This window comes from Mirounga angustirostris, unplaced genomic scaffold, assembly GCF_029215605.1.
Source record: "Mirounga angustirostris isolate CCGP_5_RB_7025 unplaced genomic scaffold, mMirAng1.0.hap1 SCAF_17, whole genome shotgun sequence".
Taxonomy (NCBI): Eukaryota; Metazoa; Chordata; class Mammalia; order Carnivora; family Phocidae; genus Mirounga; species Mirounga angustirostris.
In genome coordinates this window covers 6,656,645-6,683,246 of record NW_026991725.1, presented here as the reverse complement: position 1 = coordinate 6,683,246, position 26,602 = coordinate 6,656,645, and the positions used below count along the sequence as shown (strand labels likewise).

Below are 26,602 nucleotides of genomic sequence, written 5' to 3'. Positions count from 1 at the left end.
GAACCCACCCAGAAGAGCGCCACCTGACGGATCAATGCCAGCACTTCCTGTAACACCTGAACTTTTTTTTAAAAAGGCTTCTCAGTCAAAGGACTGGGCCAATCTGACTTGGCTTAGCTTGTGAGATCTGATGAGATCACACTGCACTGTGGCATGGTTGTGGCGATTAGCAGCATCCCAATAATGCCTAATTCCCAACATGAAGAAAAACGAGAATTAATTTTTAAACTCTCATAGACTCAAGACATTCCTCTTTAAAACCTGACTTGTGATGAGGAACATATCAATGCTACTAAGTCGCTACCAGCTGTCATACTGGAATCCATCTGTTATTTTATCAGTTCAGTCTGATTCTCCAACACACACAGGCTCCGCCCCGCAAAGAGGAGAGATGCAAAGTATGCTTAGCAACAGGGAGATGCTTCGTGAGAAGTAGTTTGGGATTAACCATATAAGCAAGTGTCCCTGTATGTACATTTATCATATACACACACACACACACACACAAATTGCAGTAAAACGTTTTCAAGATGCAGATCTGAAAACACACTCACAGTTATCTACAAGATTAAAACAGTGCATTTACATAGTAAAAACTAAAAAAAGAAAAAGAAAAAAAACCACTGTAATATACAGTTAGGCAGTAAGCCTGACCAAGCAGTGCGTTTCTGGATAATTACTAATTGTTAATTACGGCAAGAAAGGAGATCTGGTCATCTATAAGAAAATGTCAACAAAATCCCACAGAAGCCATAAAGAAAAAGTAACTTACAAAGCAGTTTTTAGAAAGACCCAGATTTTTCTCAAATTCTCTATTCTATCAGTGTTGCCCATGTCTCGGGAGAGTCTGTCTCTGTAATGATCCTCTCTGTAGATAACATACACGAGAGTTTTAAAGCAAAGGTAAAACATAAATAAGGTTCTGTTTATCTTATACTAACAGGAATGACTTGTCTTCCAATACAAATAGAATTTCAAGGACTTGCTGCCTTTTTTTAAAAAGTATTAGTTAATAGGATAGCAGTAAAGTTAACTCTGATTTGAAGAATCTGTGCAAATTAACACCTTTCTGAAAGACTTCAGTTTGAAGCCATGTTTATTACTCTATTTTATACCGTAGTTTTCATAAGAAGAAAAATAATTTAGAGACTAAATTAATAATAAATAGATTAAGCTAAAGTCCTGAGAAACGCACTGCCTGAAAAACTATCTTGTTACAAAACAGAATTATACACACACAGTACTTGAGGAGAATGCCATTAAGAACCATGCAATTCTAAGGCAGTTAGTAAGCTATGAAAATGTCCAGTTATGTGCTTATGCATATGCATGTACAGATATACAATAAATGTACATAAAATTCATGGTTCGTAACACTTAATGTAAAACATTTATATAGCAGGAATTCCAATTACAACTACTTTTTACAGCACTTAAAAAAGACATTATATTCTCGAACATATCTATAATTTAAACATAAATTCATAAAATATTTTAGAATACTCCACATACTCAAGGTCAATGAATCAAGAGAAAAATATTAAAATGAACTTTTTGTTCATATGGAGATGTCTTAAAAGCATAAAGTAACATGATGCCAACCCCATTTGACTGCAGTAAGACTATTTTTTAAATGCTGGGTCAGGGGTTGGGTTTCACTGTACTATCCTATTAAGATAGTTACAGTCTGCTTAAAAATATACAAATCCTGTCAGAAGCACTCTTTGTGTAATTTTATTATGGCACCCAAACCAAACTCGCATTTACTCAAATTTGTTCCTTCTCATTACAAAGTCTCTTTCTGTTGCTGAACAACTTCTATGTGACAAAGGTTCCGCCCTCGTGGCTCATCATGGCATGTGACGTTATTATGAACCATGCAACATGAAAATGATAGCAGAGCAAGTACTTACGGGTACATGGCCATCGTTGTCAGTTTAACAAAGATATCTTTACTGGGTGCTTCAGCAGTATTGCAAGTGAAGGCTTGTGGTGGAGGCATTTTGTGTTTCCTGCAGAAATCAGCAGGTGAAATACTATAGTCTTGTTTAACTTCATGCAGGTCTGACTTTGCAGCTATGATTAAGCAAGGTATTCTGCTGTCCATGAAGTGTTGCTACGGAATAAAAACTAAAATCAAAATCTGATGACAAGTTAAAAAATTACTACATTTAATTAAATGCGTACTAAAAATTATCTCTGGTTAGGCAAAGCATAGCCTCAAAGAGAAAGTAAACTAAGAGGCAATGACTGGCAGTGGGCCAGGGCAGTCTCATAAGACCAGGGCCAATTTTCTAATGCTGGCAACCATACGAACCTATAACGACTCTTCAGATTCACTACAATTTGAAAAAAATCAGTATTTTTTATTAAAAAGATACCATATTTTGAAATAAAAGAAATCCATCTAAATTCCTCTATCCTAGAGCACATTATTTTCATTTTTAAAATTTCTGCTTCACAATTCTATTATTTTGTTCACTATTTTCATTTTTCATATCATTTGTCCTTAAGCACATGCATTTATATACATTTCTATAGCTGCAGCCATGCTGGACATAGCCATTTAAAAATATAATACTTAATCTTCCATGTTTTCAGAATTCAAAAACCATTATTTTTAATGGCTGCTTAATATTCCACTGTATTATTTTGTCTTTTTATTTTTTTTAAGATTTTATTTATTTATTTGACAGAGAGAGACACAGTGAGAGAGGGAACACAAGCAGGGGGAGTGGGAGAGGGAGAAGCAGGCTTCCTGCGGAGCAGGGAGCCCGACGCAGGGCTCGATCCCAGGACTCTGGGATCATGACCTTAGCCGAAGGCAGACGCTTAACGACTGAGCCACCCAGGCACCCCTACTTTTTTTTAAATTTTAAAAGATTTTATTTATTTTATTCATTTGACAGCGAGAGACAAAGCGAGAGAGGGAACACAAGCAGGGGGAGTGGGAGAGGGAGAAGCAGGCTTCCCGCGGAGCAGGGAGCCTGATGCGGGGCTCGATCCCAGGACCCTGGGATCATGACCTGAGCCAAAGGCAGATGCTTAACGACTGAGCCACTCAGGCGCCCCCTATTTTGTCCTAATTTAGTAAACCATCCTCTTATTGTTAGGCATCTGGATTATTTCTAGTTTTTTTATTAAAAACAATGCTAGAATAAATTCCTTTGTGCATACAGTTTTTAACTCTTATTGCATTTTGGTGATAATCTCAAAGTGAGGACTTCTCAAGCCTCTGGTTTTTCCCCTTGCTCTATTATTATTATTGGTGTAACTGGCAATATATAAGTCATGTGCACTGCTTTTTTTTTTTTTTAAGATTTTATTTTTAAGTAATTTCTACACCCAATGTGGGCTCGAACTCACAACCCCAACATTAAGAGTCATGCGCTCCACTGGCTGAGCCAGTCAGGCACCCCTCCAAGTGCATTCCTAATGGCCAAGAGGACCTTTCATTAATATAGAGGTTCTTAACTATGGGTGCCCATCAGAGTCACATGTGGAAAAAAATGTTTTTAAAGTACAGATGTCTAGGACTCTACCACCTCAGAATGAAACCAGAACCTTTACGGATGGGACAAATATATGTATTTTTTAAAAGCTCTACAAGTGATTTTCTTGCTTCTCCCTGGTTAGAAAACATCACATTATACAATTTCATTTAACTCCATATAAAATTACAGACCAAACCAACAGTTACAGACCAGAAGAACAACAAACCTTAAAAATCCTAGCGCAGTATTCAAAGGATCTGGGGTTACTGACGTCATATACCAGGCACACAACATCACAAATGATCTCAGCCTCAGTTAGAAATTCCGATTCAGAGATATCATGCAACTTGTAAAAAGAAAAAGATAAGAAACATTAATACCATAATATTGATGTTTAATTACAGTCATGATGTGTTATTATTGCTTGACTTCCAAATAAAGTACTAATTAAGCATAACTTTTCAGGCTATTTTTAGAGGTGGGAAGTGTAAATAAACAAGTAGCTTCTTGAAGGGGGGGAAATTGGAGGGGGAGATGAACCATGAGAGACGATGGACTCTGAAAAACAAACTGAGGGTTCTAGAGGGGAGGGGGGTGGGAGGATGGGTTAGCCTGGTGATGGGTGTTAAAGAGGGCACGTTCTGCATGGAGCACTGGGTGTTATGCACAAACAATGAATCACAGAACACTACATCAAAAACTAATGATGGGGCGCCTGGGTGGCTCAGTTGGTTAAGCGACTGCCTTTGGCTCAGGTCGTGATCCTGGAGTCCCTGGATCGAGTCCCGCATTGGGCTCCCTGCTCGGCGGGGGGGTCTGCTTCTCCCTCTGACCCTCCTCCCTCTCATGCTCTCTCTCATTCTCTCTGTCTCAAATAAATAAATAAAATCTTTAAAAAAAAAACAAAAAAAAACCTAATGATGTATGGTGATTAACATAACATAGTAAAAAAACCCAAAAAAACAAGTAGCTTCTGATTTTGAGGACTGAAAACTGTGATTAAGGTTTTACAGAAGCAAACATTTAGTGACCGACCTGTGCCAGGCAGGCCCTTTATGCACATTCTCTACATAGATAAGATGACAGCCTAAAAAGATTAAGTCAACTGCCTAAGATAACACATCTAGCAAGTCATCAGACCAAAATTTGAACTCAAATATGATTTCAAGTCTATTTTCTTTCTACCAGACCACATTTTCTCCTCACCAACTTAAAAAAACAAAACAAAGAAAAAGACTCTTTACACTAAGGTCATTTTGTTCTACTTCACTGCCTACCCTTTTTTAATGTTTATTATAAAGCCTCTAAAGAAATAGCCCCCCATGACAATGAGCCAGCAAGAGTAAAATTCAGTACTACTGAGTTATGTAAGATAGTACAATTATGTTGAGGAGGAGTACAAGGTCAGAAGTGACTCGATATATTCCAAATAAAACACTATTACAGCATGGATAGTCAGAGGCATGAAAGATACCAATTTACAAAGAACAGTATAAGAATAAAAACAGGAAAATTCACAGTCAGCTCTTTTTACTGAGTACCCAGTTAAGCAGAACTATACTTACAGGAGAAGAATGGGAGATAAACAAGGTTTAATAAGAAACTGATAAAAAATGTTTATCACAAAGAGGAAAAACTGTATGAAATTCAATGGGATCATCTGTCTGGCAGAATAAACTATTTCCAAAAAGAAAGGAAATGAACTTTTTCTGGTACCTATTATTTGTTAGGAACTCCTCATATGAGCTAACTTAATAAGAAAGTCAGGCTCAGAGAGAATAAGCCACTTGCCTGACTCACACAGCTAATCAATGGTGGATGAAGGTTTGAACCAAACTGACTGGATCCAAGAAGAACATACAATCTCTTTCTACTGTATTTCATAGTGTCTTTTCAGTCATGCACTTCTTTCATCCATTTTTTTAGACTAACATATTTGGTAACTATACTCCTCTCTTGCTAAATAGATGAAACTTGATTCAGAGTACAAACTACCAAGCACCTGCGGTAAGGTTTTCATATTAATTTCTAGTCAACAGTAGAGGAAAAAATTTTTAAAGAAAAGTGGAAGAAAGAGGAAAGAGAAGCTATATTTTTGTCGTTTTTACTTTCTATTATGTATAATATACAATTAAGCACACAAATAGATTAACTTTTACTTATACCTACACCCATGTGATCACCATACACATCAGGGGAATTAAAATTAATTCCAGTGAATAAACCAGGTGAAAGAAAAAAAAAAATCACACAAGTTCTACATATAGCCACGATATTAAATGCAATTATGTTTTCAGAGTCACATAAAAATATACCTAATAATTAGTAATGTTTATATGCCAGAGAATTTCTTACCAACAAGTATTTCTCTTGTCCATATACATAAACAGTGTTGATCGCATAGTAGGATTTATGATCATCACGAATTTTCTTCTGCCTCTGAAAACAACCAAAAGTCTCAATATTTACAATAAGAAGTTATAGTACCTAGTTTTCATCAACACACACTCTGCATGTATGTGTGGGTGTGTTATAAATAAAAGGGCATTCCTCCCTACACTATGTATTATTTATCAGTACAAAGGGGACATTGATTTTATGTTTCTTAGTTCTTAAGGTCTAAGACAAAAGATGCATTTGTTCTGTATAAAGTAAAAGGAGCAGCTGAAAAGGAAGGAAACTACATTACTGAAAATGTACTACAGAGCTACCTGCTAGCAATTCTCCTTGTGCTATAATTTGGTCTGACATGAGACCCATCTGGAAACACCTCCATCTCTTTACTCAGGGCCAGAATTAGATACAGTGTTCAATCTGAAATATTTACTGTACATTTACTTCATGCCAAGCACCATATCAGGTGCTTTCACATATGCATTCGTTTAACCCCCACCTAAATACTGCTGAGGAAAAAAAAGACAAATGACAGCTAACACCAATGAAACGAAGATAAAGGCAGTTCAACAGGATCATCGTTACCCTTAAGTTGTACTTTACTAATATACACAGGCCACTGAGCTCCAGTAAAAAGAGCTAGTGGCTATGAAAAAATCATGTAAGCTCGTGACAATAAAAATTTGCTGGATAAAGCTCTATTATCTGAGAACTCTCACCATTAAGTTTCTTCCAAGAAGAGCCTGAAGAACTCCACTCTTCCCACAGTTTTTCATCCCAATTACATTACATCTGAACACATTTCTTTGAGTCTGTTTTTTCTGAAGGTCTATCTTTTTATCTCTTGTTACTAAGAAGAAAAAAAAAAACCTAATTATGTACCATTTAGACTCATTGAGCCTCCATTTCATCTTCTGCAAAATAGGGCACTGTGATTTCTCATTTTTATGAAGTGTATGATGAATAAATAGACATACTGTGCATCAGCCATGCTGTATGTGAAACCAAGCACTAAATATACGGAAAGGCTTCACTTGGTGGAAAAGATGCATTTCTGAAAGCTGGCTGTAAAGTGAACTTCTGGTAACCAAATGATATTTATTTCAGCATAAAAAAAGTAGCACATTTTCATAAGGAAAATTATATCCTAAAAATGAATGAAAACTACAATGAATATAGCCAACATTATATCCCATCTATTTTCTTCTGTGATAAGTAACTGTCATAACAAATTACAAATTAAAAGATGCTATCTCCAATCTGCACATCTTGAACTTATAAATGGGGAAGGGATATGCACTCTGGGGTTCACTGGCTTTCAAATGTAAATCTCTAAAGAGGCAGAACAGAAAAGAATGCTCCAACACCAGAGCAATGGTGCCTCTCTTCCAGAGGTAAAGAGACCTCTTTAAGCTGTACCCCACAATTCAACTACAATGAAGCTCACCAGAGGCACTATTTATAGTAGCCAAAAACTGAAAATGATAAAAAAACACACATAACAATCATGGGATAGTTCAATAAGTTACACACATCCATATGATGACACACTATTTAACATTAAAATCTATAAAACTATACTTATTGATATAGCAAGATGTCCACAATATTTTGTGAGAGTGAGAGAACCTCATGCTAGCTAGGAATTCATTCCTTGCTCTTTGGTGCTGAATTAAATACTATCTAATTGGTTAACTACTTTAAAGGGTACTTGCTCTGTCAGTTTGATTGTCTTCGGGGCGCCTGGGTGGCTCAGTCGTTAAGTGTCTGCCTTAGGCTCAGGTCATGATCCCAGGGTCCTGAGATCGAGCCCCTTAGCCGGCTCCCTGCTCAGTGGGGAGTCTGCTTCTCCCTCTCCCTCTGCCTCTCCCCCATGCTCATGCTCTCTCTTGTTCTCTCTCAAATAAATAAAATCTTAAAAAAAAAAAAAAAAAAGGTTTTCTTGTGCCGGGACTTCCTGTAAGATATGGCATTTCCCCCACCAATTAGGATATAAGAAAATCTTGAAACGATCCGTTCCCTAATTTGTTATTTCCATACCTATGGTATTCTTTAAGTGGAACACATTGCTCAGCAAGAATTATAAAATCTGGGAAAGTTTTCCCAGTGTAGAAAATGGTTACAAAACCAAGAGACACACAGCTCAGTATAGGGCTTATGCGTTAATAGGTATTGTTTTTAATGTCTAAAGAAAATTAAAAGACAAGATAAACTGGCACATTACATTTACTGCCCACAGCCCTCCCTGATGTTCATCAGTGGAGTGTCCTCAGGGGTAAGCTAGAAGTAAAACCTCTACTCTTTCTTTTCTTTTTTTTTTAAGTTTTTTTTAAAGATTTTATTTATTTGAGTGAGAGAGGGGTGAGGGATGAAGGGAGAAGCAGACCCCCACTGAGCAGGGAGCCCGATGCGGGGCTTGATCCCAGGACCCTGAGACTGACCTGAGCTGAAGGCAGACACTTAACTGACTGAGCCACCCAGGCACCCTTACTCTTTCTTTTTTGATAAACAGTAAAATCAAGACTCTGAACTCAAAAGAAATTACCAAATGGCTAGGAGAACAGAGTACAGACATGAAAGACTAATGAAGAGGAGTTTATTTTCACTCTTTTCACACATGAACCCGGAATATTAAAAAATGTTTCTTAGCATGAACTGAATACTATCCAGATACTTACCTGTAATGGCTGAAGCTTGAGACTCTTGCTCAGTCAATATAGAATAGCCTAGATAGCCCAAATACTCCAGGCATCGCTGGACGTCTAAGTAGGTCGTGAGCCTAAGAAAGGGAGGAGGTGGAAATGGGAAAAGTTCTAAAGGACATTTATAGGAAAAAAAAAATCCCCAACAGCTCAAATAATCTTACCACAAGACCCAGATAATTTGTCAGACTTCTTTAATTTCCCATGTGCCCAACCATGGGTTTCCCTACGCTGCCATTCTTCAGGAAGAGAAGAGAGGGAGGGGATGCAAGACTGGCAGGGGTAGAGTGGGATTCCTATACCTACACTGAGATGAGCAGTGAGATGCTGATAAAACCTAGGGTAAGGATATTTTATATTATCTGCTTCCTAAGTTACAAAAGCTTACTGCAAATATTGGCTGGTTGAGGACTTGATAATTAAATCTGAAAAGGTTTGCAAAAGGTGCAAAAATAACTGAAAGGCACTTGAAATTAGTTAACCCTTCTTGTGATGTGAAAAAAAGAACATGTCCTGGTGTTGAGAAAGTTAGTCTCACCAAGGCTAAAGTAATAATGTCATCATGCGCGACCAGAGGATGTCCTTAGCGCCCCAGATACAATGTCAACTATGCTGTAGGTAGACTGCAGAAAAACCCTAAGAAGTGAATTAAAAACAAACAACAACAACAACAAAAAACCTCAAATAAGCCTTCAGTGTCAAGTAAAATATGCTCTCCCCATATTCTGGAAGTATAAGAATTGTGTAATAGCAATGAGGTTTTCAATTCCCTTAATCAAAAAAGTATTAAAATCTAGTTCAGTTTTGATGTAAGACTTATTACTGTTTCCCTGTACATCATCCAAAAGCAAACAGGACCTTCCTGATAAATTGATAGAACATCTAAAGTTCATCTTAGACACAGCAGCAGCACTATAAATCCTGCTCACAGGCAGTTATGATTGAAGCATTCTGTAAGACCTGACCAACTTACAAAATGATGAATGTGACACGTTGTAATTTTAAACTGGCTGTAACTCTAAAGGAAACAAGTGAGCTCTGTACTCACGTCCACTGGGAAAGAAATCCCTGGTAAGTTATCCAGCCTCTTTCATTTGTACAAACTGTGTTATTCACATCCGGCCCCCACGGTATGTAAGGGAAAACTTTAAACAAATCTTTAAGCTCATCAGGTGACAAAGCACAGTCTCTGTCCTGAGGATACACAAAGAAGTATACAAAATGTTTAGACACCTAAGAGAATAATTCCCAAACACAGAGCCCCCAGTCTAGTAAAGCTATGCTTCTAAAAACAAATGAAATTTTACATTTTCTCAAGAAAATTCTTCTCATGTATATAAGAAAACCTATATAAGAATCTACCAGAAACTAGACTTTTTCATCTTGAGAAAATAATAAAAGTAAATAAACAGAATTTTTGCTAGTCTAACTTAAGTTTGAGCAATTTTTGGCTATGTGACATGAGCATCCCCTAGCTAAGGGAACAGAGTTAAATCATTTACAGAAAAATATTTTATTACAATCATGGAAAACTACAGCTGAAAGCTTACCAAATCATGCTTGTCAAAGGTGCTCTGGAGAAACAAATATGCATGATGATTTAATTCAGTAGTGCAATCAGGAGGTATTTTTAGCCTATTGACAAAAAAAAAATTTAAGAGTAAAATAAATCATTAACCAAATATTAAAATTTAAGAAACAGATATAAAACTGCAACAAGTCTTTTTTTGTGGGATGATACCATTTATAAAATACCTTTGCTGAAGCCATTCCAAGTCAATGGAGTGGAATAGCAATCCTCACAAGAGCTGTAATAACACTCATTCTGAGCTGACACACAAAGTTTTCTTAAATTTCTGAAGGGCAGGTTGAAATAAAAATTTTACAAGTAACACCATTACACTGTAATGGGTTTGTTCTTCTTATAAACAAACTGTAAGTCATAATTATGGCTTATGTCAACATTTAATGAGCTGAAAAGATGTGAAGAGGTTATTTCTGCCTGATTTGACCTGTGACCCATCCTAAGTTCAGTTCAATCAAAGGCACTGTGCTAGCTAGATACTAGGCACACAAAAACAAGACAGGCTCCCTACCCTTAGGGAACCACAGTCAAGTAGGAGACAGACCACAGACAGACAACCTCACTATTGCAAAAGAATGAGGCAAGTGGTGGATATGGGTAAACCAAGGATGCTATGGTGGCCCACATGAAAGAGGACATCTCTGGCATGGGGGTGGGAGGTGTCAGTCCTACTGAGAGACACTATCACCTCACTTGGAGAGACTTGAAGGATAAGAAGCAATAATTAGGTTGGGAGAGAGAGGGGGGAAAAGTGAGAATCCCTGGGCAAAAGCCTAGAGCCTGAAACAACTGATGATTGGTAGACTATAAATAGTTTAGTAGCAGTATTTACTTCTAGAATGAAGGCAGAGAGTGAAGCATGAGCAGAGCAGATCATGAATGACCTTGTATAACATGTTAAGAAGACTGAGCTTTATCCTGGCTCTAAGGGAAGTGACATGGGCAAATATGTATTTATGTGTCTACTAATCCAGTAGCAGTATGAAGGACAGAAAGAGACAGTTTAATAACAAGGCTAGAAAGATTCAAGTGGTAGCTCTATGAGGCTATTCTACAGAAAATGAAAGGCAAACAGCATAAAGAAACTGAGAGCTATTAGTGTGAGCCACAAAGCCCTAAGCAACGGAGTTTTCTTACTGTCACGCTTAAGAAAGTAATAAGCAACTTCCTGTAGAATTTACCTACCCATGTTAATGGCACAGAAAAGAAAATGTGACAAAAGGTCCTGGGACAAATTCATTCATTCAATGCTTTTTATTGAAAAATCTGGGAAATTACTTGAGCCAAGATTTAGTCACTTCAACAAGATAAGTTTCAACTTAGACCCGATTAATGGACCAGAAAGAACTCTGCTTTCCCCATGATGATGATAAATGAAAAAACAAGAGTCTTTCTGAACCCTTACATAGATAGCTAGGGGTGCTATGCTAAAATGAAAAGGGACACTATGAAGACAATGTGCCAAGGAAAAAGTAAAGAAGAAAGGCTGAAGACCCAAAAGGCCAGATATTGGGACATCACTTCCCTGAAAAGCCTACCCCCCTGGGGTACAGAAGAGGCAACACACAGCAAGGCAGTCTCCTGTTTCAGGTGAAACTGGGTCCATTTTAAACAAACACAACTTACACATAGCATTATCGGAGGAAAATAACCACAAACAGAACCACAAAATTCCTAAACAGGCTATTTAAGAAAAATTAACTTATTTCATCCTGAGCTAAGAAAAGGCCACAGAACTTACAGAGGAGAAGGACTAATAGAAAGAAGTGAACCAATATACTGACGTCTTGATTCCAAATGCAAGTTTCTCCAGCATCTGTTATCTCCTTCCTCAGTAAGATGAATAAAAAAAGATACTCTTATTCCCCATGAGAAGAAGAGGAAAAATTTATGCCACGCTATAAATCAGGGGCTCTCAACTGGGGATGATTTTGCTCCTGAAGGAACATTTGGCAATTTCTAGAGACATTGGATGTGTTCAGTTGTCAGAGCTGGGGGAGGAGGTGTTACTGGCAACTAAGGATGTGCTGAACAGGGGTGCCTGGGTGGCTCAGTCGTTAAGCGTCTGCCTTCAGCTCAGGTCATGGTCCCAGGGTTCTGGGATCAAGCCCCGCATCAGGCTCCCTGATTGATGGGAAGCCTGCTTCTCCCTCTCCCACTCCCCCTGCTTGTGTTCCCTCTCTCGCTATGTCTCTGTCAAATAAATAAATAAAATCTTTAAAAAAAAAAAAAAAGGATGTGCTAAACACCCTATAATACACAGGGCAGACTCTACAACAAAGAACTGTCTGGTCCAAAATATCAGTAGTGCTGAGGTTGACAAATCCTGCTATAAACCTCTCTATAAATCTAAATTAGTTCTGGGTAGCTCAAAGCCTACCTAAACTGTGTGCCAAATAAAACTTAAAAATACTTGGCAAGCAAAATCAATTAGAAAGCTAAAGGTACATACAAGGGGAATAAATACTCGGGTGTCAAATCCAGATCATCATCATAACCAAATCGTCGAAGCACAGTCCAGGTAGTTTCGTGTCTCCCTCTCTGGATAAAAAGTGTGTGTAAAAAAAGAAAACCTGAAATAAAATCAGTAAGCACAGGTGATGTGAATAAGGGTACAAAGTCACAAGGAAGAAAAGCATGTAACACATAATGCCAAGAGCTAGAATCATGAACATATGCATACAGCTTTGCATACCGAAGGTCAAATCAAAACAAAGTTCATAAATCTGTCAATGAAACAGAGCTGACTTCAGAATCATTTCACATATACACCCAAGTCAGCAAGAGATGGCAATGGATAAAAGGGCCAAAAATGCATCCCAAGGAATACACTGACATTCAGAAAGTTATATGATAAAAATAAATGAAGTCATTTTATAGATTTTTGAACTTATTTCTATAATGGAAAACAGTGGTTTTCAATTTCATCTTTTATTTCACTGTGGCTCTATAATACGTTCTACAAGGAACATTTTGTACTTGGTAAATGTGACTGGTAGACAAAATGCCCTGAAAATAATTTATATTTAGAGGATGCTATTAAGTAGTAAGAATATTAAGATAAATTTGTTTGTCCCGGGCGCCTGGGTGGCTCAGTTGGTTAAGCGACTGCCTTCGACTCAGGTCATGATCCTGGAGTCCCTGGATCGAGTCCCGCATCGGGCTCCCTGCTCGGCAGGGAGTCTGCTTCTCCCTCTGACCCTCCCCCCTCTCATGTGCTCTCTCTCATTCTCTCTCTCTCAAATAAAATCTTTAAAAAAAAAAAGAAAAAAAAATTTGTTTGTCCCAGAAATCTCGGCCCCTCAGATGGACCTCTGCATTCCTAAGATCTGAGCAATTTCCCCACCTCTAATCTTTGCTGACAGTAAGGATAATTATCTCCATCAATGGCCTGTCTCTTCTAACTCTTAATAACCAAGTTAGATCTTAGGCCTATCAGTAAATCCTAACATTTCCTTAAAGTATATATAATGCTAGGACCTTCACCTTCTGCCAAAGTCTGAAAATATCAAGTTTAAAAGGGGGGGAAAACACCATTCACTCACCTTTCAATGTCAATCCACTGTCAGCCACACCATCACTTATATGTTTCCGGACTACATTCTTGACATCTTCCAGAGCTTGGGGAGCTAATGGAGTATTGAAACAAATTCTCTAGCAAAAAATGTAAAAATCAATTTAAAAACAAAACAGTATTAAAACCACAAATAATATAAAACATTATTCTACAAAACAACATTAAATCAGTTGCAACCAAAAAAAAGCACCAAATTCTAAATTAAAATAGGATCATCTCTGCTTTGCATTATTTATTTAAAACATGTCTTACAGGGCGCCTGGGTGGCTCAGATGGTTGAGCATCTGCCTTCGGCTCGGGTCATGATCCCAGGGTCCTGGGATCAAGTCCCACATCCGGCTCCTGGCTCAGCAGGGAGCCTGCTTCTCCCTCTCCCTCTCCCCCTACTCGTGCTCTCTCTCTCTCTCTATCTCTGTGTCTTGAATGAATAAATAAAATCTTTAAATAAATAAATAAATAAAAAGATAAATAAATAAAACATGTCATATGTAGAAGGAAAGAAATTTTCCCTACTCTCTCCATAGCATTTCTAAAACACAGAGCTCTTTGTGTACCCATGTTATACAAAACCAAGAGAGAAAAAATAATTCAGAGTTCAAACTTCAAGTCATCTTTAATACACCCATTGTATACCATGAAATGACACAAAGAGTCTCCTCAATTCCTGTGCATAGGAGAGTTTTATAGCCCAGGTGAAGACTTAAATAGCTTGATGGGAAAGACAGTTTTACATGAAAAAGACATGCTTATCAACATAACATTGTTTAAGCTAATAATATTTTTTATAGCTTTTCTCAACAAGAAACCCCCCAAGATACAAAAATGCCTAAAGAAGAAGAGGGCTACCTGAAAGAAGTTGAGTTCAGCATCATTGAGAGTGCCATCATTATCTTGATCAGATATTTTAAATATACGGGTGAGGGCTTTTATACAGGCTGGTTTCATCTATACATCATTGAGAAAAGAAACAATTATGTTAATTAAGATAGTTGGGATTTCAAAATATGACTTCCATAAGTAATGTTTTGTTTTCATAATCAAATACATAACATCAAATAAAACATGAAAAATGAACTAAAGCAAACCCATTTACTTTTATACTCAATGTCTTTTTAAGTAAATGAGGTACCATTTACTTGGACCAATACACAGAATGGTCAAATTCTGCCCCTGGTGACCATAAATTCTCCAAGGATAAGCAAAAAAAGAAGTTCATCATTAGAGAAAATGTATTCTTCCAGTCATAAAGAAAATATTTATTTACGCTCTCCTTCATTCCATAAAAAATTTGAACTGACTATAAAACTACTAAGGGCCTTCCTTCCCAATTTCTGATTTTCCCCCTAACTTTACTGAGGTATAACCAACTTCTGATTTTTTTTTTTTAAGATTTTATTTATTTATTTGTCAGAGAGAGAGAACATAAGCAGGGGGAGCGGCAGGCAGAGGGAGAAGCAGGCCCCTACTGAGCAAGGAGCCCAATGCAGGACTCGATCCCAGGACCCTGGGATCATGACCTGAGCCGAAGGCAGATGCTTAACTGACTGAGCCACCCAGGTATCCCCCAACATCTGATTTTTGACCAACCTTCTGATAGAAGAATGGGACTGAATGTTTTGGTCTCTCACGTGTGTTTGTGTGTGTGTCAAAGTTGGGAATTAAGTATGCTTAATCACAAACAGGTGGCAAAAGTATAAAAGCCTTTAATTAACTTCCTATTATAAGAATTACTTGCATTTTAAAAAGAATCTTGCCTATTGTGACTCTATAAAACTTTTAAAAGTAATGCTGCTGGAAATGTATTTTGACAACTTCCTTAATTTTGTTTTAGGATATATAATGGATAGAACAAGTATTTTACTATTTAAAAATAAGGCCTACACGCTTCTGATTTGTATAGTTTACTACAGGATAACCACTGTCAACTATCTTGAGAAAATAAAACTTTCAGGAAGATCTCTAAACACTGTGTAAATCTGTAAGGAGATCTCCTATGGACAGTCTGAGTCAGAGAAATGAAGATGGCAAGGTGAGGAAATGTGTACTTATGAACCTCAGCCATACCGCTATCTGGAACAAACAGTATTATTATCTTCTCAAACATATAGACAATCCTTTCTTATGTTGTTTTAAATAGGGTCTCTAGGAGACAATTTGATGTAATGAGACAAAGATAAAACCTAAGATATAAAGAGATTATAAAGAAATGAGAAAAGTTAAGTAAAAAAATCAGAAACCAAATAATACAGCTTCTTCTGGGGGTGCCTGGGTGGCTCAGTCAGTTAAGTGTCTGCCTTCAGCTCAGGTCATGATCCCAGGGTTCTGGGATCGAGCCCCACATCAGGCTCCCTGCTCAGTGGGGAGCCTACTTCTCCCTCTGCACGCCGCTCCCCCTGCTTGTTCTCTCTCTCTGACAAATAAATAAAATCTTAAAAAAAAAAAAAAGCTAAAGTGGTCTAAGCTACTGGCTCAATACAGTATTTAAATAGTAACTACCTTAAAACATAACACCAAAATATGACTATGTTTAAAAGGTATTAATTATATCTCAATAAAGCTGTAAAAAATTTTTACAGTAATTAAACATTTCATTTTGCATATGAATAATTAAAACCCTCACACAATAAACATTATTATACAAGTCACATCTTTTTCATTATCAGGTAAGCAGAGGACTCCATGGGCCATACAGAGTCCATCATCATTGGAATTAATTTTGAATTAATCATCAGGCTTTAATCTTGAATATTATTTTTTTGATGATTCCACCTCAAATCTGTGTTAAAAGTTTATTTTTTTAAGCTTATTTATTTTTGAGAGAGAGAGAGCGAGAGCACGCGTGCACACGTGCACCCACAACCTGGGATGGAGGGGCAGAGGGAGAGAGAGAATCTTAAGGAGGCTCTGTGCTGAGCATGGAGCCGGACCAGGGCTGGATCTCACAACCCTGAGCTGAAATCAAGAGTAGGAGGCTCAATCTACTGAAACACCCAGGTGCTCCCTGTGTTAAAAGTTTATTTTTGGGGGCGCCTGGGTGGCTCAGATGGTTAAGCGTCTGCCTTCGGCTCAGGTCATGATCTCAGGGTCCTGGGATCGAGTCCCGCATCGGGCTCCCTGCTCCTTGGGAGCCTGCTTCTCCCTCTGCCTCTCTCTCTCTCTCTCTCTGTCTCTCATGAATAAATAAATAAAATTTAAAAAAAAAAAGTTTATTTTTGGGGCGCCTGCCTGGCTCAGCTGGTAGAGGGTGCAGCTCTTGATCTCAGGATCAGGATTTCCAGCCCCATGTTGGTGTAGAGCTTACTTAGGGAAACAAAATTATTATTGTTGTCTACATAAACAAGGTTTAGTTTCTAAAAGTTACACCTTTTATCTCAGGCAGGTCCTCCTAAGAAACAAGTAACAGATGGTGGTAGAAGTTTTAGTCTCTGGGACTGGGGGAAGGGCAGGGGAGATAAGCAGATTAGCAAAACTAATAATAGGCCTAGGAAAAAAGTAGCAATTAAAGCACTGAGAACTAATAGAGCGGATTTAATGTACCACTAGGCCAAGGCCTCAGGTAAATCTCTATAGTATGAGACTTTCCCAAATCTCCTTGATCATAAGATGCTGTATCTGGCTGAATCAAAATAGGATTGGTGTTTTTAACAAGTGTGCCTAGTGACTATTATGGGGCAAATTAGGGAAATACGGGACTAAGAGAAAGAAAGCACTACAATTATGGAACAGTAAACCAGGATTAAGGAAGAGTAAATCAGGGTCAGATTAAGGGATAACTCAGATTAATTACTTATACCAGGGGTCGGCACCTTTTCTGTGAAGCACCACATAGCAAATATTTTAGGCTTTGGGGGCCAATAGGCAAAATCAAGAATATCACGTAGGTATTTATATATTATACAGCAAGAGAGAATCAAATTTCCATAAAGTTTTTACTGACAGAATTCAAAATGTAGTAATAATGGAGTAAAAATTTGCTACACAGGTCTACTAATAAGAAAAATGGAATTTTTGGGGGAGGAATACGTTTTGTTTAATTAGGGTTCAAAGTTAGTGTTCTCTATCATGAAGACTGAAAATGTTCATCTGTTAATGCTGATCTGCAATGAGATTTTACATATTTCATCTTTGAAAATCATTTTGTAGATATGCATGGCCAATACTGACACATATCCATAAACAGAGCATTTTAATTGAGCACATTAACTGCTTGGAAGGCATTTACAAAATTATATTAGATTCTTTTCTTGATATTTTCCTGTTAGCATGTCATTACACTACAGATTAATCAGTTCCAACTGAAGGTTAGGTGGAAGCTCCTCAAGTGCACAGTCAAATGAATTATAAAACATGGAACTTTCCTTTGCATTTGCATTAAGGTCCCTAAAAAAATGATGCGAGAACTGGAGTTTGAGCTCAGAAAATCTATCTGCTTTGCCATATATTTCTTTTGTTCTGGCATGCTGGGCAATGCACTGATAATAAAACAGTAAGATGCTCAGGTACCGTGGCACACATGGTACTCACACTATAAAGTCATAATGGGGTCAGTGCAATCAGCAGTGTGCCGGGCAGCAGGCAGAAGTGAGCGCAGCACATGCGGGCTCTGTTGCAGCTACTCGTGCCTTTGCAGCACGAAAGCAGTCACGGACAAACATAAAGGAACGAGTGTGGCTGTGCTGCAGTAAAATGTTATTTATAAATGATGAAATTTGAAAGTTATATATTTTCCCATATAACAAAATATTATTTCTTCAGATTTTTTTTTCAATCATTGAAAACCGTGTAATATGTAAATTCTGAGTTCACAAACCGTACAAAAACAGGTGGCAGGCCAATTTAGCCCACAGGTCAAAGTCTGCCAGGCACTCACCGATACTATAAATTTTTCCTGGAAAAAATCTGCAACTTTTTATTTCTTAAAAACTCAACAGTAAGAAGGCAACTCAATTAAGACATGGGTAAAGACTTAAATAAACATTTCTCCATATACAAATGGCCAATAAACACATGAAAAGATGTTCAACATCATTAGGTATCAGGGAAATGCAAATCAAAACCACCACTACCACTAGGATGGCTATAATAAAGCATACACACAAACACACAAAAAGGAAAATAACAAGTATTGGCATGGCAAAGACGTGGAGAAACTGGAACCCGCCATTCAGTTTGGTGATTCCTCAATAAATGAAACCGAACTACCATGTGACCTAGCAATCCACTCCTCAATATACACTCAAAAGAAATGAAAACAGGTACTCAAACTTCTTCTATTCACAATAATCAAAAAATGGAAACAACCCAAATGTCAATCAACAGATGAATGGATAAACAAAGTATGGTATATCCATACACGTCTATGGCAGGGGCGCCTGGGTGGCTCAGTCAGTTGAGCGGCCAACTCTTGGTTTTGGCTCAGGTCACAATCTCAGGGTTCTGGGATTGAGCCCCGCATCAGGCTCTGTGCTCAGCGTGGAGTCGGCTTGAGGATTCTCTCTCTCCCTCTCCCCACCCCTCCCCCAGCTTGTGCGCGCGTGCTCTCTCTCTCTCTCTCTTTCAAATAAATAAACATATCTTCAAAAAAAAAGACTTTGGCAAATAGATGAAGGGGATTAAGGGTTCATTCATTCATTCATTTATTTTAAAATATTTTATTTATTTATCTGACAGAGAGAGAGAGCCAGAGAGCACAAGCAGGGGGAATGGCAGAGGGAGAGGGAGAAGCAGCCTCCCTGCTGAGCCACCCAGGCACCTTAAGGGTACATTTATCATGATGAGCACTGAGTAACATACAGAATTGCTGAATCACTATATTGTACACCTGAAACTAATACAACACTGTACATTAATTATACTGGAATTAAAAAACAAATACATAAATTTTTTTAAAAAAGAAAAAAGTCTATAGCAAATATTGTTAAATTTTAAATACTACTGTGTTTCTTAGCTATGAAACAGAATGGAATATTCAAATTGTGTTACATGCTGTACCTATGTCAAATCATTACACAGGGTTTTCATTTGTGTGTGTTTTTAAGTCTGTGAACTTTATACTAGCAAAGTAAGTAAACCATTAGGTAAGTCTTCAGACTTTGCTGTTATTGTTGCCAATTCTTCTGTTTGTTTTAATGGCATTTCCTGAAATACTATTTGACCTGGAATACTATTCATAGTATTTAACATGAATGTCTTTGAAGTACCTAGAAAATGTAATTGTTTAGTAGACAATAATTTAAATTTCAGCAGTTTAGAAGAATACTTAAGAGTTACTAGGGGTGCCTGGGTGGCTCAGTCGTTAAGCGTCTGCCTTCAGCTCAGGTCATGATCCCAGCGTCCTGGGATCGAGCCCTGCATCAGGCTCTCTGCTCGGCGGGAAGCCTGCTTCTCCCTCTCCCACTCCCCCTGCTTGTGTTCCCTCTTTCGCTGTGTTTCTCTCTGTCAGATAAATAAAATCTTTAAAAAAAAAAAAAAAAGAGTTACTAAAAATCGAAGTGCCTGGGGGGCTCAGTCATTAAGCATCTGCCTTCGGCTTGGGTCACGGTCCTGGGGTCCTGGGATTGAGCCCCACATCGGGCTCCCTGCTTGGCGGGAAGCCTGCTTCTCCCTCTCCCACTCCCCCTGCTTGTGTTCCTGCTCACTATCTCTCTCTCTTTCAAATAAATAAATAAAAAATCTTACAAAAAAAAAAAGTTACTAAAAATCACTACTAGAGTTACTACCTACACATTCCAGCCCCTACTAACACAGCTTGGGGGGCAGGGGGTTACCTCTTTCTCCTCTGGGCAGTACAGGGGCCCTGTAGGATGAAGAACAGCTTTCTGTGCATAATAAAAGAGCTCTGATATGTTCTTGAGGTTTTTTGCTGAACACTGAAAAAAAAGTTTAAAATTTTATATTCTAAAAGCAATTATGGGAGCTAAAAAATTTTAAACTATCAACGTAAGATAATAACAAGATTGTTTGAAGAAACTGAAAAAGACATTTTTCTTCATCGAAATCATAATATTAACGTCTACAAAGAACTCAGAGGTCAATTCCAAGTTCTCTGTTATATTTGGTTTACATGACTTCACAAACAGCAGGAAATTTATCCCATCCCACACTTCCACACATCCTATTTCAAACCACAGTTTAGTGAGAATTCACCAGCAGTAAATTTCTAAATCAAATGGTAAGGCATACCTCCACACAGGTTTCTATTTCTGTGTACTGGTTCATAATGGGAAGGATGGTCTCCATACTACTATACTCCACCAGATCAGATTTGTTCCCAACCAGTATCAAAGGCAGCCTGAAATAAACAGAATATATTGCAATAATAAGGAAGGCAAAAGACCTTAAATACCTATTTTAAAGTATATAATAACCCATTCTAATTAGCTTTACTTAATCCCCCCAACATGAACCCTCTACTGTAGTCAGTTCCAGTCCCCTAGCAGCATGTTCATATTCAACAAATATTTACTGAGTACTTTTTTTTTTTTAATTTTTTAAAGTTAAGTTATTTTCTTTAGTAATCTCTACACCCGACCTGGGGCTTGAACTCACGACTCTGAGATTAAGAGTTGCATGCTCTTCTGACTGAGCCACCAGGAGCCCCTACTGAGTACTTCTTATAAGCCAGGTACTGTTCTAAGCATTAAAGGATATAAGACAGATAAGGTCCCTGCCCATTCTAATAGCGAAAATCAGAAAATGGATAATAAGCAAATAAACAATACACTTTCCAATTCTGTAAGTACAATGAAGAAAGTAAATAGGGGGATATGGAACAGTCATGGGAGGGGGCTAATTATACAGTAATTGGGGGAAAATCTCTCTGACAAGGTGGCATCTGAGTGAAGGAGCAAAGGAGGAGATGGAATGGGCCCTGTGAAGAGCCAGAAAAGAGCTGTGCAGGAAGAAGGGACAATGTGTACAAAGGGCTCAAACCTAAAAAACACCCTGGTGAATCCAAACAGAAATATGTCAGAGTGGCGGGAGAGTACTAAGCAAAAGGGAAGAGGTGCGTAAACGGACGGGGATGAGGCGCGTAAAGGGGCGGGGAAGAGGAGTAAAGGCCAGACACATACGCTGCAGTGAGGACTGTGCATTTTATTATAAGTGTAAAACAGGAAGCCAGTGAGGAATTAGGAGTAGGGGCACAATAAAATGAGTCATGTTGCCTTTTAGAGATACAGATGGAAATACTGACAGTATGATTTGTTCAAAATGATCCCAATGGGAGGGGTAGTAAATGAAACAAGACCGGCCATGAATTGGTAACTGTTGAAGCTGGTGACAGGTACGGGCGGGAATCATTAGACGATCCTCCCTACTTTTGTATGTGTCTGATTTTTTTTTTTTTTTCAGTAATAAAAAGCTTTTTAAAATGTGGTAGCCTGGATTAGGACAGTGAAGATGGAGAGAAAGTATTCAGATTTGAGATCTATTTTAGAAGCAGAATGGATAGGAACAACTGGTAGATTAGATATGGACGTTGAGGGCAAGGCAGAAATTAAGAAAACTACATAGGTTTTTGGCTGGACAAATTGAGTAGATCTCCTGAGTCAGAAAAGATTTTTTTGGGGTGGGGGGAGGTGGGGAGTAGGCAGGGATTTAAGGATTTTGTTTCAGATAAATTAAATCCAAAAGGCCTATGAGAAATCTAAATGGGGATTATCAAAGAGAGCTAGTCTATCAGGGAACTGTTATTTGTACATCTTGCAAGAGAGCTTGGAGAAAAAGCAAATTATCTTCTTGGAACTCCAGATAGCAAGAGAAATTCTTGCACACATTTATTTACACCCCTAGTATGGTTATGCATAAAGGGCCTGGCCCACTATATAACCCAAATATAGATTCCTAACAAAGCCAGGAGGGTCTCCAAAAATGTAGTGGTTTGCATTCAACTAAAGGTGTATACAAAATAATTTATGGAGCTTAAAAAAATACACATGTCCAAGCCCTACTCCAAACCTACATATTTTAAAACTCCAGGGGTGGGGTAAAGGCACCTATATTCTTTGAAAGTACCTCAGATGACAGTGATGGGCACCCCTGATTAAGAACCACTGTGACAACAGTCCATGGAAGTCCTACGGAAAATATATGTGCAACAAATATAAACTTAAGGTATGAGGTTCAGGAAAGAAGTTACTAAGAAAGTGTAAGGTCCATATAATAAAGAAACAGACCCCCTTGGGACAAGTCAAGCACAAGAAAAGTAAGTATGCTCATATGATTCGGAAAGGGGGAAAAAACAGCCACACCTGAGAAAGCTCAATTCGATCTTCAAATGTTATAAGCTACTTTCAGAGAATAACAAAAGGGCCACAAAACTAACCACAGAATTGTAGGAAGCTGTCATAGTGAAACTAATTTTTTTAAATTCAGGTGTCCACCTGGTGCTTGATAAAGCCCAGAAAAACTGCCTTCTCTGGAGAGTCCCCTGTGGAAACATCTCTCAAGTGTGCAGCAAGAAGAGCAAGTGTCTGTGGGAGCATGTAGCTGTGGACCCCTTGAAGGCAGGCCTATCTGCTATGCCCCTCTGTGTTGATGGAAATGATCTTTATCTGGACTGTCCATTACTGTAACCACCAGCCACAAGTGGCTACTGAGCACCTGAAATGTGGCTACGTACACGCCAAGGAAGTGAATTTTTAGTTTTATCTAATTTTACTTAATTTGAGTTAAATCACCACAACTGACTAGAGTCTACTACATTGGACAGTAGCTCTACGGGTTCACTGTCTCTTTTTTACCTTGTCGGGAAGTCACTTAAAAGTTTAGAACTATGACAAAGAGGTGCCATCAGAGCTGCAAGACACAGCATATACAATGCCATCTCAGTCATAAAGTCTCCTTCCGTGAATACAAGAGACAGGGTCAATGACTACGTTCATCTGTTTAGAACCAGATCTTTACAGTTTCAAGGCACAAAAATGTCCAACAGAGATATCTAAAAAATTAAACAAAGGGCCAGATGTGTACAACACACAGATATTAGTCTGATTTCCCTAACATTTAAAAATACCTCATAAATAACATATTCCATTAAATAATACTGCCAAGAAATTCTGGTTTCCATTTTTACTTAAAACTGAAAACACTGGGGCGCCTGGGTGGCTCAGTTGGTTAAGCGACTGCCTTCGGCTCAGGTCATGATCCTGGAGTCCCAGGATCGAGTCCCGCATCGGGCTCCCTGCTCGGCAGGGAGCCTGCTTCTCCCTCTGACCCTCCCCCCTCTCATGTGCTCTCTCTCTCTCATTCTCTCTGTCTCAAATAAATAAATAAAATCTTTAAAAAAAAAAATGAAAACACTTAAACCCAGAACTATCATTCTGCTCAGAAAAATACAGAAGGTGTGTTCTCTTACTTCTTCCCATCACACATGTATCTTCCAAAGAATTTCGAAGGAATCTCCCTCTATGCATTCCTAAATAAAGATCTCTAGCAATCTTTAGAGAACTTATAAAGCAGTTCAAGTGCATTATTTCACTGGATTCTCAAAATTACCACATGCAGCCAAGACAGGCATTAGCCTTGTCTCTACTACAGAAGTGGATAAGCCAGATCTCAGAGGGCACTCATTCTCCTCCCAGTCCCGTGCTGTTATACACACCACCCTATAAGCAATCAGTGACTAGGGGAAGCCTTTCCTCACCCAAGGGGCACCTCCACCGAGAAGGCACATATGATACAGATGGGAGAGGAATTCTAAAGTGCAGACTTCTTAAGCAGTGGTTTGAGAAAGAGAAATAAACGTAAGATCAATGATCAAAATATTTCATGTCAGAAGTTGTAAATCATTATAGTACCAGAACACTGTTTTCTGCTTTGCTCACAAATATATGTGCTGCCTCAAACAATTCCTCCCAAAACCAGTGTGTGTGTATAAACAGAGAAAGACCTATAGGTAAAGTGGCAAATGTTAACTAGTGGATGTAAGTGTTCATTGTACTCTTTCTTGCAACTTTTCTCTAAGTTTGAAATTTTTCAATATACAAAGTTTCAGAGGAAAAAAAAAATACCTGCTGTCTTTGTCTGTTCTTTCATTTATAAGAGGAATCCATCGACTTGTTACCTAAAAAGAAAATTAACAAGAGCTAAGCCACAATGAGGATCTTCTCTGAAAACTCTAAATTAAGGATCAATTTTAAAAGTGCCCCCATTGAAATTTAACTAGATATAGTGAAAAAAGTCACACATTCATACCTTATCAATAGAATGCTTATTGTTAACAGCATAAACTATGCAGATGACATTAGCCTACAAGAGAAAATTAAGAAATTAATGGTATTTTTAAACAATACAAATGTAAATGGTAGCATTTAATTACCAGCTAGTTAACATATTTGGGCCAAAGGAAGAATAAAATTTGAAACCTAAAAAAAAACCCCCACATTTAGCATGCCTTTAAGAGGAAAAAGTTCCTAAGGACTTACTGCAAAAATACATACTCAAAGCCAGAAGTTAACAACAAAGACTTAAGACCTAAGACTCACAAAATCATCACTGTTTTCCCACAAAAAAACCCTACAGCTATATTTTTTTAACTCACCTGTGATATCTCTTGATGAAGCTGTTCATCACTCTGTTCTGCTTCTACAAATGACAAAGTCAAAAAATGTTCATTATTTTAAACACTTTCATAAAAACTAATGGCCAAGCTAACATCTACATGGCACGCATCCAACATCCCTCATCCCTCATGTCATTTATGTAGTGTAGTGCCAGATGAGGTGGCAAAGGCAAGGGCAAACCAGGGAAAGGAAAAAGCTGGACTACGATAAGGAAGCTGGCTGGCACTGAAAGACAAGTCTACCACAGAATAACTGCATGAAGAGCAGAAGGCATTGTGTGATAAATCTAGGCCAGCATCTGATCCAGAGTTGAGAAGGGTCAGGCCAAAGAGATCAGAAACGCAAGCTAGAAGACTAGGTGCTGCAGTCAGAAGCCCAAAGAGTCCATACACACAGGGTCAGAAGGCCAGGTGAGAATCTGGGCAATACAAGCTTAAGAGCTTGTATCTTAAGAGAGCAGGCCCCAGAAGCAAAACCAAAGCATGATAGTGAAGAGTCCAGAATTCCCTTTCTAACACATATCTCTGGCTGGAATGGGTCTCAAATGGTGGATGTGCATATAACCCCACAGTGCAGGAGTTATGCATGATCATAGCTATGATGAAAAAGCATACAAATGAATGGAGTGCCTGGGTGGCACAGTCAGATAAGCATCCAACTTTTGATTTCAGCTCAGCTCATGATCTCAGGGTCAGGAGATCGAGCCCTAAGTCGGGCTCCGCACTCAGCGAGGAGTCTGCTTGAGATTCTCTCCCTCTCCTTCGGCCCCTCTGGCTTGTGCTCTCTCTCTCTCAAATAAATAAATAAATCTTTTTTTTAAAAAAAGCATACATATGAAGAGAAAAGCAATAACTGACATTAATTTAGATCACCTTATATTAAATATTCCCCCCCAAAATGCCTGTTATTTCTGACATGCAAACTAATACTATAAGTGAGTACAATGGTATTTTAATTTATGCCAAATAACTGGCCATATTTTAAATATCTCTTCATATGTTGAGTAATCGATGGGTAATGGCTTCAATTCCAATGCTGAAAAAGAATAATTTTGTAAATGAAGCAGGTTATAAGGCTGATTGCAGCAGAAAGCGTCCAACCCCCTCAGCTTCTGGTATAGTGCTGTTTGGCAGCTGGATGAGCAAGCCGTGTATGTCATTTTTAATGTTCCAGCAGTCCCATTAAAAAAGTCAAAAGGATGGGGTGCATGGGTGGCTCAAGCGTCTGACTCCTGATTTCGGCTCAGGTCATGATCTCAGAGTTGTGGGATCGAGCCCCATGTCAGG

General features: G+C 38.3%; 1 protein-coding gene across 13 annotated transcripts in view; it reads right to left on the bottom strand.

Annotated features, from left to right (window-relative positions):
• Nucleotides 1–26,602, bottom strand: part of RHOT1 (ras homolog family member T1) — a 60,968-nt gene that overhangs the window by 13,389 nt on the left and 20,977 nt on the right. For 7 of the 13 annotated variants that reach the window (XM_045889420.2, XM_045889424.2, XM_064582469.1 and 4 more), the window contains exons 4-18: nt 25,295–25,338; nt 24,949–25,002; nt 24,765–24,817; nt 20,935–21,043; nt 20,520–20,621; nt 14,599–14,697; nt 13,721–13,829; nt 12,628–12,748; nt 10,141–10,225; nt 9,639–9,784; nt 8,567–8,667; nt 6,608–6,738; nt 5,850–5,933; nt 3,721–3,840; nt 1,914–2,116 (exon numbers count right to left, since the gene is read on the bottom strand). In XM_045889420.2, coding sequence (XP_045745376.1) covers nt 1,914–2,116; nt 3,721–3,840; nt 5,850–5,933; nt 6,608–6,738; nt 8,567–8,667; nt 9,639–9,784; nt 10,141–10,225; nt 12,628–12,748; nt 13,721–13,829; nt 14,599–14,697; nt 20,520–20,621; nt 20,935–21,043; nt 24,765–24,817; nt 24,949–25,002; nt 25,295–25,338 — 1,561 coding nt within the window. Of the gene's footprint in view, nt 1–772; nt 869–1,913; nt 2,117–3,720; nt 3,841–5,849; nt 5,934–6,607; nt 6,739–8,566; nt 8,668–9,638; nt 9,785–10,140; nt 10,226–12,627; nt 12,749–13,720; nt 13,830–14,598; nt 14,698–20,519; nt 20,622–20,934; nt 21,044–24,764; nt 24,818–24,948; nt 25,003–25,294; nt 25,339–26,602 lie in introns of all 13 variants that reach the window. The other 6 variants (XM_045889419.3, XM_045889423.3, XM_045889422.3 and 3 more) reach the window with 1 other exon arrangement.